General features: G+C 45.8%; 1 protein-coding gene across 1 annotated transcript in view; it reads left to right on the top strand.

Moving 5' to 3' along the window:
- ABTB2 (ankyrin repeat and BTB domain containing 2) overlaps positions 1 to 13,886 on the top strand; it is a 111,729-nt gene that overhangs the window by 62,105 nt on the left and 35,738 nt on the right. Inside the window, exons 2-3 of the mRNA XM_038138043.1 lie at positions 10,101 to 10,247; positions 12,801 to 13,011. Coding sequence (XP_037993971.1) covers positions 10,101 to 10,247; positions 12,801 to 13,011 — 358 coding nt within the window. The remainder of the gene's footprint in view (positions 1 to 10,100; positions 10,248 to 12,800; positions 13,012 to 13,886) is intronic.

Genomic DNA, 13,886 nt, shown 5'->3' with positions numbered 1-13,886 from the left:
CAATGTTGGGGGATCTATTAATCAGAGTGGTTTCCTGACCAAGTATGCAGATCTTAATGTAAATGTCTATAAATAATATAGTGGCAGCAACATTCTTTTGGAAACAAAATTCAAAGAGGTCCTGTTTGAGCAGCGAGTACTTGCTCGGGGCAGTTATATTTAGGGCTCTAATGGAAGTGTACAAGTTATGCTTTTTATACAAACTATAAATGGCTACAACCAAGAGACTTAGACTTTGAAATGCACTTGGCATTTGTGCAATAGTGAGACAGGCCAGAGTCTTGTAGTACAGTTAGGGGTTTTTTAGTTGGTTTTTTTTTTTTTTTTTTTTTTTGCCTGCCAGCTTTACAAATATTGCCAAATTGAATATTGCCAAATTCTTAGAGCGTTGCCACCCCTGAAGGGCACTTTCAACAATAGATGTTGGATCTGCTCTCCTTTGGGACTGGTGTGGAGCCTTGAAAAGGCTGGACCCTGAGCGCCAGTGTGATGACAATGGAGAGGTGATGGGGGACAAGAAAGAGGAATTCAGATGCAGAAGCAGGGAGTAAAATAGGTGCTGAAACCAGAGCAAGACGTCGTGGAAGGAAGCCAGGCATGAATGTGGATGGTATGAGATGGTCCTTGAGTGCCACACACGATGAGAGAAATGGGCTCAAGTGTTGCAGATCTTTCAGATCGAGGGTAAAGCTGAGCAGTTGGTGAGTAAGTGGAATTCCTCAGCTTCACTTCTGAGTGTCTAAACAATTGGTCATTGTTGACAAGATCTCCAGGATGCTTTGATGTGAGGAAGCAGAAAGTTGCAAAATACTGTCATTAGTAAGAGGCTAATCAGCTGTATTGAGGGGGAAAACTGCCAAAGACTTCCAAGTGTTTGTTTGAGGAAATGAAAATTAAGAGAGGCAGAGCTTCTGTCCTGGGCTAGAATTGCTGCTGGTCTTCAGTGCTATCAAAATACTCTTGGGGAGAGCAAACCCTGCCTAATGGTGCTTGTCAAACACAAACATTGTTATCAGCATGGTGAAGCTTTTTATGTTTGTCTTGTCCCAAAAGCTTGCACTAATATGGGGCTGCGGGCAGAGCTGGGGTAAAAAATGACAAAGCTTGTGATTCATGAGTTACTCATGCATGTAAACGCCGCTGTGAGCAATTTACTGGGCTGAAATAATACTGAAGATTAAACTGGAGGTATCAAATCTACAATGGTGCTGTTTCTTTTCCCCTGAACTGCTCACCATGCACCCGCCCCAAGTTTTGTGCTGTCTGGCCGGTGACTCCAAACCTGAATCATTTTTGTCTGCAGGCAGGGTAGGAATGTGCTCATCCTGGGGAGCCTCCAAGCCTTGCCCTCCTGAGGTCAGACTTCACGGGCTCAGCACTGCACTGTGTTTCTCTTAGATAAAATTTCAATTTCATATTGAGTGACAGATGCATATTTCACCCTGACAAAACCCAAGGTGCTGTTGCTGACAGCTAAAGGAGACAGGCCCCGAGTTGCCTCAAAAATTCCTTTAGGAACAGTGAGTTGGTTACTGCTGAGCTCCTATTTCCTCATGGCTTTTTAAAAATAAACTAAGAGTAATCGGCTCTTATGACACTCTGATATTTTAGGTCATTAACTGATGTAATTGTAGTCTTGATGTTTATTATTAAGTGACCATGGTTTCTGAAATCTGATTTTAATGGCTTGCAACAGCCAGGAGAGGCTAAGGAGGGTAGATTTTATCAGGTCAAAGACTCACCTGTATAAAGAAGCTGCCATGCAGGGGTAATTTCTTCCAAAAAAACTGCTCTGGAATACGTTAGAAGGGATTGCACTGGATTATTCTGGAGTTCTCCCTGGTCAGATTCTCCGTCTTGACGTTCCCTAAGAAAAGGAACTGGGAGTGGCTGAGGATATAAATTTACTATCCTCTTTGTTTGGCAAGCGTACAGATCATGGGATGTATAAATAGAAGAATTGAAGGCAAGTAAAGAGAGGTCATTATGGGATGTACAAAGAGCTTACTCAGAGCACATCTGGGGAACTGGGCATGATTCAAAGGCCAGATTACAGGAAGGACAGTGAACAATAAGGAATGGATTAGAAGAGGGTATTGTGGAGGGTATGAGGCTCGAGCTGGTGCCTGCAGTTGCTGCGGTCCCCCTGCTTGCACCAAATGAAGCTGGTTTTACTGTAAAAGCACCTAAATTGGAGACTTCTAAAGAATTCCAAAGGAATGGAGACAGAACCCTCTTCTTCCTAAGCTTTCTGATTCCCTGAGCAGTGCCACTAAAGGACTCTTACCACTGCTTACCTGTCATACCTCTCTCCCTGTTTCAAAAACAAAGCTTATTTTTTTTATCTTGTTTGTTTGTTCATATATGTTGTTTCTTTATAATTTCTTATGGTACTTCTGCTCCGTTTGACAGAACAACTGTCCGGTATTGTATCCACATTCACATCTTTACAGGGCTAAAATGATTTTGCTTTCCTAAACCCTCTCAGAGTTGGGTAAAGCTTCTCTTCTGATGTCATAAGCTCCACTGAGGTGCAGTTAAATATTGTCACAATATCTGTCCTTTTATCTCAGAAGTAGCTGTGTCTTGGGGAGCTTTATTGAAGGTAAAAAGGGCTTTGTAAATGAAAAAAAGGGCTGTTGGTAAGGGGCAAAAAATGTGCTATTGACATATATGGGAAATGGGGACACTGCTAAATGTTGAGCAGCATGAAGGAGTAAGTTGAGGATGAGAAATGAAGCAAGAACACTGCTGCTGTCACACCACCCTTACCAGGAATGAAGCAATATCCTCATTTTCCAGATAAGCAGACTGAGACTCTGAGATTAATCAAACTGGTCGGGGTTTACACAAGTAGGGAATTCTAAGTCTTTAGCCTCTTGAAGCACAGTAATTTTTTGGCACAGAATTCTGGTTTTTTATTTCTTTCACAGTGTTCACAATCTATTTACACCACTCCTCATAAAACTGTGTTTTTTCATTGATATTTCTAACCTAGTATGGGGTTTTCTCTTTAGTGTGCCCTATTGGATCCTGAAAATAAGACTCCTGGAAGCATGGATTTATTGGTAATTGGTGGATTTTTAATACTGATATTACAGTGTACTTGGGCCCTCCATAGAAAAGCCAATGCCTGGAAAATCACATGTACAAAATTCCAGAAGTTAAGGATGTGCTTGTTGACATCTGAGCACACGCGCTCCTCTTCAGAAGTAGTTGTAGGAAGTAATAATAGTAGGAAGCATTTATAGTTTATATTTACAGATTATATCCCCAAAGGCCTTTTATCAGGACATATAAAACAGGAAGCATAATTCTACAAACCTAGACTTAAAGCCACATCGTTATTCCATTTATTTCCAATCTCTGGATCTGGGTTGTGGGAGCATTGACTCTGTGCTGCCCAGTTTCATACAGGGAATTTGAACTGGGAATTTTGAACAGGGAGCAATGGCGCTGTGCTGCCCAGTTTCCTACAGGGAATTTGAACTGGGAATTTTGAACAGGGAGCAATGGCTCTGTGCTGCCCAGTTTCATACTGAGAATTTAAACTGGGAATTTTGAACTGGGAGCAATGGCTCTGTGCTGCCCAGTTTCATACAGGGAATTTGAACTGGGAGCAATGACTCCATGCAGCCCAGTATCATACAGGGAATTTGAACTGGGAATTTTGAACAGGGAGCAATGGCGCTGTGCTGCCCAGTTTCCTACAGGGAATTTGAACCGGGAATTTTGAACAGGGAGCAGTGGCTCTGTGCTGCCCAGTTTCATACTGAGAATTTGAACTGGGAATTTTGAACACAAAGCAATGACTCCGTGCAGCCCAGTATCATACAGGGAATTTGAACTGGGAATTTTGAACAGGGAGCAGTGGCTCTGTGCTGCCCAGTTTCATACTGAGACTTTGAACTGGGAATTTTGAACAGAGAGCAATGATTCCATGCAGCCCAGTATCATACAGGGGAATTTGAACTGGGAGGTTAGGGCTTTGCCAAGTGCTGGTTCTGGTGCAGGAGTTTTGTGGTTGCTTCTCTTCCTTTTGCCCGTGTTTCTCCATCTCAGAAATGGGAATGAGGACAGTCATTGTGCTGTGTTTTTTGGCAGTTATGACAATGCAAGCCCAGGATATGTTCCCTTGTGCTTATGTTCAATTAAGTGCTTGGGGCCAGGCCAGGTTAGTGGTTGTCCAGAAGACCACAGGGATATGGAAGTGGGATTAGTGACTCAGTAAATTCTGACTCGGTATTAAACCAAGGCCTTTCTCCTACTTTTATAGTCATTTGCAAGCCCATATATCACAGCTGGATTCAAATGGAATACAGATCCTTCCTACCTTTGTCCAAGTCCACCATTTTCATAGCAAAGGGGAGGCAAAATGTGTGGGATGAAGACAGGTACAGGGAGTTTGCTAGGACTAGGGTAGCATTTTTTGTGATGGTCCAAAGGCTCCTGCCCTTTCCCTGGCTGTGTGCTCCATGGCTTTCCCTGCTTTTTAGACTTCCAGTTGCTGCAGTGACCTGCACCCCAGAGAAAGGGGTGGTGAATTTTGAGAATGCCTTATAAGTCTCTCCTGGGTTATTTTGGTACTTTACTTAAGCAATGCCTGTTGACACTGAGCTACAGGAATACTGTGAGCGTGAAGGCAACTCGTTCTCTGATAACATTCCTGAAGTCCAGGAAAACTGTATTTTGTTAATTTGGAGTGAATATTTTCTGTGTGATCAGTAGGACCAAGACTGAGGGCTGTGTGACAGACGTGTCCAAAAGTGTCCCCTTAGGACATCAGCTCTTTGATGGAGAGATCCAGCATAGTAGCACTTGCAGAACATTTTAAAATCTCCTCCACTTGCAGCTCCTCCTTCCTCTGCTTCTCCTCCTGTTTCCAATTACAGAATTACTGTTTAATGTGGATGCAGATATAGGAAACTGTGTTTGATTTTTCTTACTGCTGACAAACTGGGAGAGATGCCTGCCTGCTTTCTAGCAGAAGCCACGCTCTTTTCCTGTATATGAGCAATTAGGTGCATTGTTCCCTGATCACAAGCCTCTCTCACCATCTATGGCATGGCTGCAGTTGATTATAGAGCCTGATGTGTTTAAATTTTGAGGGAGCTCCATCAGGAACACTTTGGTTGCTGTTGTGCGGAGGGATTTGTTTATGTTCTGTCAAAATGATCCCATCTCATTTCATAAAATAAAGAGGGGTTGAGCTTTCCTAGCCGCGGTAGGTCAGCAAGGAGAAAACAGAACTCCAGGAGCTGGCATTAATTCCTGCTGGTGCTCCACACTGGGAACTGATTGGCAAGAGGGAACTGCGGGGCATTGTGTGGTGTGGGAGAACGGGAGAGGGAAAACAAGGAGAGCCTTGAATGCTCCTGGCCATGAGGAATGGCAGGACTTTGTGCAAGGTGACAGCCGTCCCGATGTCATGGCCGCGTTCCAACGTGGGAACTGCACTTGCGCTTGGCTGAGCTTTCCCCCGGCTCCCTTGGAATTGGTGGGATTTGGCAACTCCAGCGCAGTCAGGTCGTCACCGTCCGCCTTCAAAATTTGGGCCTTCCAGAATTTCAGTTCACAGGGATCAGCCGTCGTTCCCACCTCCCAGAAGGCTTCTTGCAGAATTTATCCCAAGCCAAACATTGCAAAAGCATGCTGGTGTAGGGATTCCTGCTTGGTTCCCTAATGCATTTTTCAAGCATACTCACAGCACTCCTGGTTTCACACAAGGGGCTTTTAGCAGCAATTTATAGTGTGTAGAGATGATTTTGAATTTTCCGAGGGCTTTCTGGTTGGTTTGGCCAGATAGGTGTTTTTTTCCCTACTGTTCTGATTTGTTTTATGGAAGTGTTTAGGTATAAATAGCATGTTTTATTGTCCCATGCATTTTGCTAGGTTTATTTTTAAAAAAAGCAGTTTTTCCGTGTCAGTAGTTTATGGTGCATATCCCTGTCCTAATTATATTCCTGATTCTTTGCCTAATCTGTCATGAGCAGAGCCAGTGCATTTCTGAAATAAGGAAATCAGTACCCTGGGCAATTTCCATGAGGAATCCCAGACAGCAGAATTGGAGTGCTTTCCAGCCAAGACTCATTGGCCCTCTGCCACTCGTGAGTGGCCCCATCTTAACCTCTAGACATCATACAAGTGTTTGAAAGCCATCAAATGGCTGATGAGTTAATCTCTAGGAAGCTGTCTGCCAACATCAAGGGTCCAGACTGGAGAAAGCCCAGAGAAAACCATTACACAAGGTAAAAATGATGGCAAGTTCCTTTGCGCGACCGTGGCGTGCAAATGGTGTGAGGTGTGAAGGGGCCGTGGGTGGGTGGAAACTCAAAACATTCCAATCTCAGAGTAAAATTCAGGGAAGGGTCTGCATTTGCCTGTATCTTGAGAGCAAAAGGACAGAATTTGATGCCAGCCTCTGAATTATGGGGACGTTCAGAGATGGACCCGGGATTCCTTACAGGAATTGTCCTGCTTGAGGAACTGGATTGACTGCCCAGCTTGGGGAGTCATAGTATCAGGTGGTGGTTTGGCTTGGAAGGGACTTTTAAAGATAATATAGTTCCAAACCCCCTGCCATGGGCAGGGACACCTTGCCTTACACCAGCTTGCTCCAAATCCTGTCAAACCTGGCCTTGAGCACTCTCAGGGATGGGGCAGCCACAGCTTCTCTGGGAAACTGTGCCAGGGCCTTCCCACCCTTATAGTAAAAAATTCCTTCCCAACATCCCATCTACACCCACCCTCCTTCAGTTTAAGGCCGTTCCCCTTTATGCTATCACTCCGTGCCCTTGTCCAAAGCCCCTCTCCAGCTCTCTTGGAGCCCCTAGGTTCTCCTTGGACCCTTCCCCTCTCCAGGTTGAGCATTCCCAGCCTGTCTCCAGAGCAGAGGTGTTCCAGCACGTGCTGGAAACCACACAAGAGCTTTGCCCAGCCCTGCTCGGGGGAGCCATCACGCTATAGCCAAAGCTCTCTGCAGAGCTGCTGCACCTCTTAAAGCAGAAAGATGTCCAGGAGTGTGAACAGACTTTTCCCTGGATCTCGCTCAGACTGGAAACATTTTCAGTTGCTATTAAAAAGCATCAGATTACGGACAACAATTTCAAACTCTTTAGGCAAGCAGAATAATTTGAGTTTAAGGAACTGCCTAACTGGAATTCACCCAGTCGTGACTGCCTTTTAAGAGCGTTGGCAGCAAGTGCTTGTGAACAGGTTTCATATTTAACTGAGGCAGAATAAATATGGCTTTATTTCCAGCTGCTGTGTCAAAAGCTATGGAAAGATCAGAAAAAAATTGTTAGCCAGCCATGCTTTAATTGAGATTCAGGCTATTCCAGAGGTTACTTGTGAGCTCTTGCTGCTCCTGAGGTTTGAGCAAAGCCACACTTGAATTCACAGTCTCTCCTTAACTCCACCAGGCCCTGGATCCTGTACTTAAAATCTTAATTAAAAATACTGCCCAGGTGGTTCATTCCCACACAGTAATTATGTGTTGTTTCACATTGTTTTGTAGGAAAAACACAGTTTGGAAAGTCAGGAAATAAAGGTGAATATCAAACTGGGAGTGTTCTGACCTGGATTGATTTCAGTTGCAGTTTTGCTTATCGTGCTAGTCATGATTTAAGCCAGTGTTGCCACTAATATGAAAATGCAGGAATGTGACTGCCAGACAGAAACTGCCCATGGTTTATACCATTGTAATACCTTTTGACTGAAAATTCCATTATTTGGGAAGCAGGAGAGCAAGAACCATAGTTTGGGATACAAATAATCAGCACAAGGCACTTGCCTGTTATCAAAAAATGGGGGTTTTAATTGATATTCAAGATTAAGTACTGTTCCTACTTAAAACATCACTGGACAAAGCTTGACTGCAGATGTCCTTGTGCCTGAATTTCTGATCTGAGGAGCAACAATGATGCTTTTCCAACTTCACAGAGTTACTGGGAGTGAATCAGAGGGGAAACCCAGATTAGGGTGCTGCAAGATAGAACAGTTGTGTGGTACATCTTTATTTTGCTTCCCACTGTCCCAAAATCAGTGTTGGGAGATGTGTCCTCATTTCCAGGCCTGCTTGTACCTGTGGAGACCTGCCAGGCGTGGGGAGCCTTGGAATCTCTGTGTCATTCATCCCTGTCTCCAATCCCAGGGAAAATTCCCAGTGGCATCACTGGGCTTTGGTACATGGCCAAAATCTTGGTGAGTTCCTTATTCCTCTCCTAAAGGATGTTCCTCAGCTGTGCCAAGGCAGGTGACAGCATAAAGCTACCTTGGATGAGTCATTTTTCCAAAGGTAAATAAATCCTCCCTGTTTCCATGCATCACCTGACAAACTGTGAACTGGAAAACTGCGAGCCAAAGCGTTCTGCAAATCTTTATTTTTAATTCCTTGTTAGAAAACAGAACCAACTGAAAGGGGCTGGCAGAGAAAATGTGCCCCACTTCTTTCCCTCTGCTGGGCCCAGCAGTGGAGCTGCCAGTTTCTGTTTTCGCCTCTGTAGAATTATGTGCCTCTATTTGAAAGTTTTGACAAATCAGGCTGTTTTCATTCTCCCTCTGCCATAAATTCAATCCATATGTCTCTCAAACATCCTTTCATAGCTTTGGCATGGAAAAGGAAGTGGCTTAGGCTCTGTATAGTGTATTTAAAGCAAAGCTCTCCTAGTTTGCATGCATGGCTTCTGTTAGCTCTTAAAGCCTCAACTTCCTAATTATTCAGGTTAAGAGGGCATTGGCAGACCGTTCTCCATTAACCAACAGTGATGTACAGTGAAGAAGCACAACAGGATAAGTCATTCCCTTATTCTCATCATGTCCAGGAAGTTTTTGATACAGCCCTTGGCTTTGCCACAAAGCAGGATGTGAAAAGGGTAGGAGAGATCAATCTGGCATAAAATCTCAAAAGAAAACATCAAGACAAAAAAACAAAGGGTCTTGCACAATGAGCTGCAGGGTTTTGTTGGGCAACAATACCCAGCACCTATGTGACAGGAGGTCACTGCCAGGGGAGTAAAGGATCTCCACATCCCAGCCTGAGCCAGGGTCGGGAGGTGAGGGCGGAAGGAAACGTGGGTCCGAGCTGAACTGTATTGCTGTGGATCAAAGTTAAAAATCAGAAATACAGGATGCAGCAGGCTAAGAGCACAGGCAGTCGTGGCTGCTCTGAGTGGCCTTGTCTGGAATTGGGGAAAATTTGGGCCGGGAGGTGTTGCTGGAATTGTGAGATGGATCTGTAATTAAAAATGGGGCAGTAGTGAGGGCACAGGAATAATGACTGAGTGGCTGCAGGTGGCTTTTTGGAATCCATCTGCCCTGTGGATGCAGCAGCACCAGATCTGCCCCAGGGTGCCACTGGACAGGGCAGGTCACTCTCCCAGCCCAGCCTCTGTCACACGCCCTGCCTCACATCCACTCCAGAGGTCACATTCCCCCTTTTCTCTGTGCCACACTGAGCAATCAGGTCCTGATTTGAAGGAGAGGAGATGTGTGTGGTAAACGCGTGTGTGCAGTGTAATTACCTTCCTAATCTCTCTCTCTCACACGGGGGTCATTTACAGGGATGAAAATTCAGGCAGCCTCAGAACTGCTGGGCGTCGCTTGGCGCATCCAGAGGTGTGCACATGCAGAAACCACAGTCTGAGCACCTGAAACTGCATGGCAGGTTCAAAGGGCTGGCACAGCCCCTGGTTTTGTTTGCAAGCTTGCAGGGATGAGGTGGACTCCAGGCTATATTCCACATCTCTCCAGATCAGGCCCTTCTATCTGGAGATCTGCATACAGCTGTTCAGCAGCGAGCCGTGTGTGCGCGGCCCTGTTGCTGTATAAACAAGAGTAGAGACTTAACCAAAGCTTTTCATGTAGTTTTATCTCGATTGCAATTTGTTTCCAGCTCTTAAAGGCTGTAGGAACATCCAGCCTTACTCCCTTGGGCCTGTTTCAGCCATCCCAGCAGTGTTCACAGCGCTGTTTGATTTCCTTTGAACCGCTCAAAAATTCCCGGAGAAAGGTGCGAGTTCTGTATCCCTCCTGGAGGGATTTGCTTTTCCACACAGAGGGTAGGCTGATTTGTAAGTGGTGTTCTGTGTGCTCTGTCCCAGGTGTGCTGTCCCTCCCTGCCTACTTCAGCCCCTACCACGACGGCTCCATGTGCAGCGATGGCCGGGCCGATGCCTACGCGCAGCTGGAGCTGCGGACCCTGGAGCAGTCCCTGCTGGCCACCTGCGTCGGGAGCATCTCGGAACTGAGTAAGTTTGGGATGTAATCCTGTAATCCACCATGGGGTCCTGCAGCAGGGCACGAGAGCCCATCCCTCCTCCACTGTTGAGGGGCAGCAGGAGCGCTGCCACTGTTGGCAGCGTGAGCAACATTTGATGTTGGGTGAGGTGTAATTGTCTGGTGGTGCTGTTTATGAAAATCAGCTGGTTTCATTAGTCTGCTTAATGTCTAATTCACCTGGAGAAGTGTGAGATGTGCCTTTTTGTTTTTGCTGAGGTTTAGATGCTCTTTCCTAGATGCCTCTGGAGGCTCTCCTGTGCATTTGTGAAGTGCAGCAAACCTCCCAAAGACAGCCAAGAGGGTTTTCTTGGTTAGTGTTTCTGCAGTGGAAATGTCTGGGATGTTCAAGGAAAATCTTTTTGGTTACTTAAAAAGCGAAGGAAAAAGAAAATCTGAGAGCACTCCGGTAACAAAAACTTGTTCAGCTCCCATTTTTTTTTTAAAGCTGACCAAATGAAATGTTCCATTCCTAGAGTACTCACAAAGCCCCTTTAAAGTAAACAAAAATGATTTGTGTTTTCCTGGTCTACTTTTCCCCTTGCAACGTTTCTGCTGGCATCACTTTCTCAGCCTGTACGGTCTGAATGCTAATGAATGCCAGGGCCAGTGAGGAGTTTGTGTGTTTCACCATTTATTTTGCAACCTGCCTTAGTTTGAGGTTTTCAAATTCCTTCAACACACCTCTATTTATCCTGGAACACAAGAGAACATTTGTAGCAAGGGCCTGGGATTGAATACAGCTTCCTCTCTCCCTCTTCCCCCATCCCTGCCTGGCCAAGTTGGTCAGTACATCCAGTGAATGGCTCTCCTGATACAGTTGCCTATTTTTTTTTTTTTTTATTTTTTTTTTAAACGTTGCTGCCCATTGCCAGAAAAATAGAGTGAGTGTGCAAAGGAGAGGGAACGTTATTCTGAGCTGAAAATTTGAATTCCAGATGCATTTCTGCTATAAACTATGCAGAGTTCTGTGTTAGCACCAGCACTGGAGGATCCGTGATGCTCTCGTAAAACGTGCGGATCCTGGAGCTACTGAAGTGGAAAGGCAGAGTTGTTAGAAGGATTTTTTTATTATTCTGAAGTGGGTCCTTAAAGCTGAATGTGCTGTACAACAAAGGAGTGGCAGGGCTTTAGACTACAAGCTGAGATTTTTAATACCCCGTTGGTCTGAACCACTAAAAATGTCATGTTTAGGCGTACAGTAGCTTTGTGGGGCTTTCTCCTGTGTAACGGTAGAACCCCAGAGCTTCTGACTAACAAATTTAGTGTATTGCTTTTAGAAATAAATGAACAAATAATAACTTCCCAAGAATTTCAGAGGGAGGTGTTGCTAATGCATATGTGGCACCACTAAACTCAGGTTGCTTTCCCAGGAGCCAGCTTTGTGATGGGGCGACTATTTTGGTTCCATCCTTTCCCAGCATTGTAACTTTTGGACACAATAGAGCAATGTTTCCTGTGAGAGTTTGAGGGGGACTGTGAAGCATAAAGCAGCAGAGATTCTTCCAAGGAAAAAACAGATCCTAGCTAAGTATAGTAATAGTTCAGCTCACTGGTTGGTAGTCACACTACTCAAAGATGAAGCTTTTAAAGATTTTTGGAGTTTGTAATGCGCCACAACACAAGGAGATTAAACAGGGTTGTGCCTAAAGCAAGCTTATTGCAAAAAGACCAGCTTTGGGCTCATTGCTCTGGGAACTTTTTAAAAATCTGCAGTCCTAAAATTCTGAGTGCAACTGTGTGATCCAGGTCACCTTCGTCGAGGCCTCCTCGGGTCCACCGTGCTCCGACACAGAGGCAGTTTGGCTCAAGTTCAAAAACCAAGAGGAATGAGAAGCCCAGAGACCTCCTGGATTGAGCTTCTTATTATGCTGAGGGACAGATTTCTGGCACAGCTTGAGATGATAAAGATTGGCTTTTTAATAAGAGAGTCAGGTCTTGGCTGTTCTGGAGAAACCTGCAGCTGGAGTGAGAATGGGAGCAGCAGACCTATCAAAGAAGGGGTTTCTGTCTTGAACATAATGTCACTAATTTGTCTCAAGTGCCTGGGCAGGAGGGTAGAACAGCATGACCCAGATGGAAGAAATGGGAGCACCCTCCTAAATAAAGGAGAGTGAAGTATTGATGCTACTGACTTTGCCTTGTGAAACTGTCGCTTCCAAGTTGGGCAGAGGACATTTTACAAGGACATCAGTAGTTTTTGTAGGCTGGCAAAAAACTTTGGTATTTGTGGGTGGGAAGAGGAGAACACCAGCAGTAAACCAGCAAGCTCACTGTAAAAAATGTGCTGAGAGGTGTTGCACTTCATGTTTTCTAACTGAAAACTTGGTATTTGAAAGAAAGTGCTGCCAAGTGGCAGCCTGAGGGACAGGACACCCTCTGCCTTCGTGGAGGACGTTCTGTGCACACAGCAAACATTCCTCTGAGCTGTGAGAGCTTTGATTTGTTCAAGAAGCATGACTGAAAGCACTGTGGGTGCCTAATAAAGAGATGGTTTTGTGTTTTCTCCCTGTGTGTGCGCGCAGGCGATTTGGTCTCGCGAGCCATGCACCACATGCAGTGCCTGAACACCATCCGGCCCGGCATGAGCCCTGTGCGGCAAACCCGGCAGCAGCAGCCCATCTCCTGGTCCCCTGATGCCCTCCACACCCTCTACTACTTCCTACGCTGTCCCCAGATGGAGTCCATGGAGAATCCCAACCTGGACCCTCCGCGGATGACGCTGAGCAATGAGCGGTAGGTCGGTGAGCTGGGAGCGGGCACGGAGCAGGCTGAAAGGGCTCCTTCTGTTGCAATTCCAGGGCAGGTTTGTGGCATGCTACCTAGGAGGCATCAGTTATTCCTGCAGCCAGGCCAGATTAGGTTGTCAGCCCTGCCAAGTTTGCAAAGCCTTGGAATCGGAGCTGGAAAGTGAGCTGGTTTTTCGTGCGGTCTTTCCGAGCGAGGCACAAGGCTGTGTGCTGCCAGCAGGGCTTGTCTGGAGACCTTGCCAAAAGTACATGTGGTTGCCTAAAGCAGGAAAGGCCTTCCCAAAGAAAATGTTACCTCCTGAATGGTGCCAATTAACAATTGTCATCGTTCTGGGGAAAAGCCACACTGTTTGCTGTGGGGAGGGTTCAGGGGATTTATGAACAGGGGTTTGATGAACATCCTACTTGAGGATTACTTCAGTTGGTGCTGTGTGTCTGGAGTAGAAAAAAATTTCTACAGGAAGTCAGGAGCTAACCAGGGAAGGCAGTGGGTCTCCCTGCCTTCTGCCAGCTCCGTGACCAACTCTCAAAGTAGGGCCATTATTAGAGCAGTCAGAAATTTTCCAGCGGGATGTTTTTGCTCTTGGAAGCCTCCCTGGTTTCCTTCCTGCCCAGCCCCTTGGCAGGCTGCCTGACAGGCGGGTGGCACAGGAGAGCTGAGGAGCCCTCAGAGCTGAGTTCCTGGACAGGTCAGGCAGCTCCTGGTCCCCAGTTGCATTCTGTAGGGATACCCAGGCTACTCCAGACTTGTTTCCCCGCTTCCAAGTGCACATCCAAGTTTCTGTTCACTTCAGAAATCTTAAATGGGAAGTTTTGTTATTTGGTTATCCATTATTTATTCTGGCTTGCTTTTTGGTTGTC

The sequence above is a fragment of the Motacilla alba genome, chromosome 5 (genome assembly GCF_015832195.1).
Source record: "Motacilla alba alba isolate MOTALB_02 chromosome 5, Motacilla_alba_V1.0_pri, whole genome shotgun sequence".
Classification (NCBI taxonomy): Eukaryota; Metazoa; Chordata; class Aves; order Passeriformes; family Motacillidae; genus Motacilla; species Motacilla alba.
The sequence above is the reverse complement of the archived record's forward strand: the minus strand, read 5'-3'. Positions and strand labels throughout refer to the sequence as shown.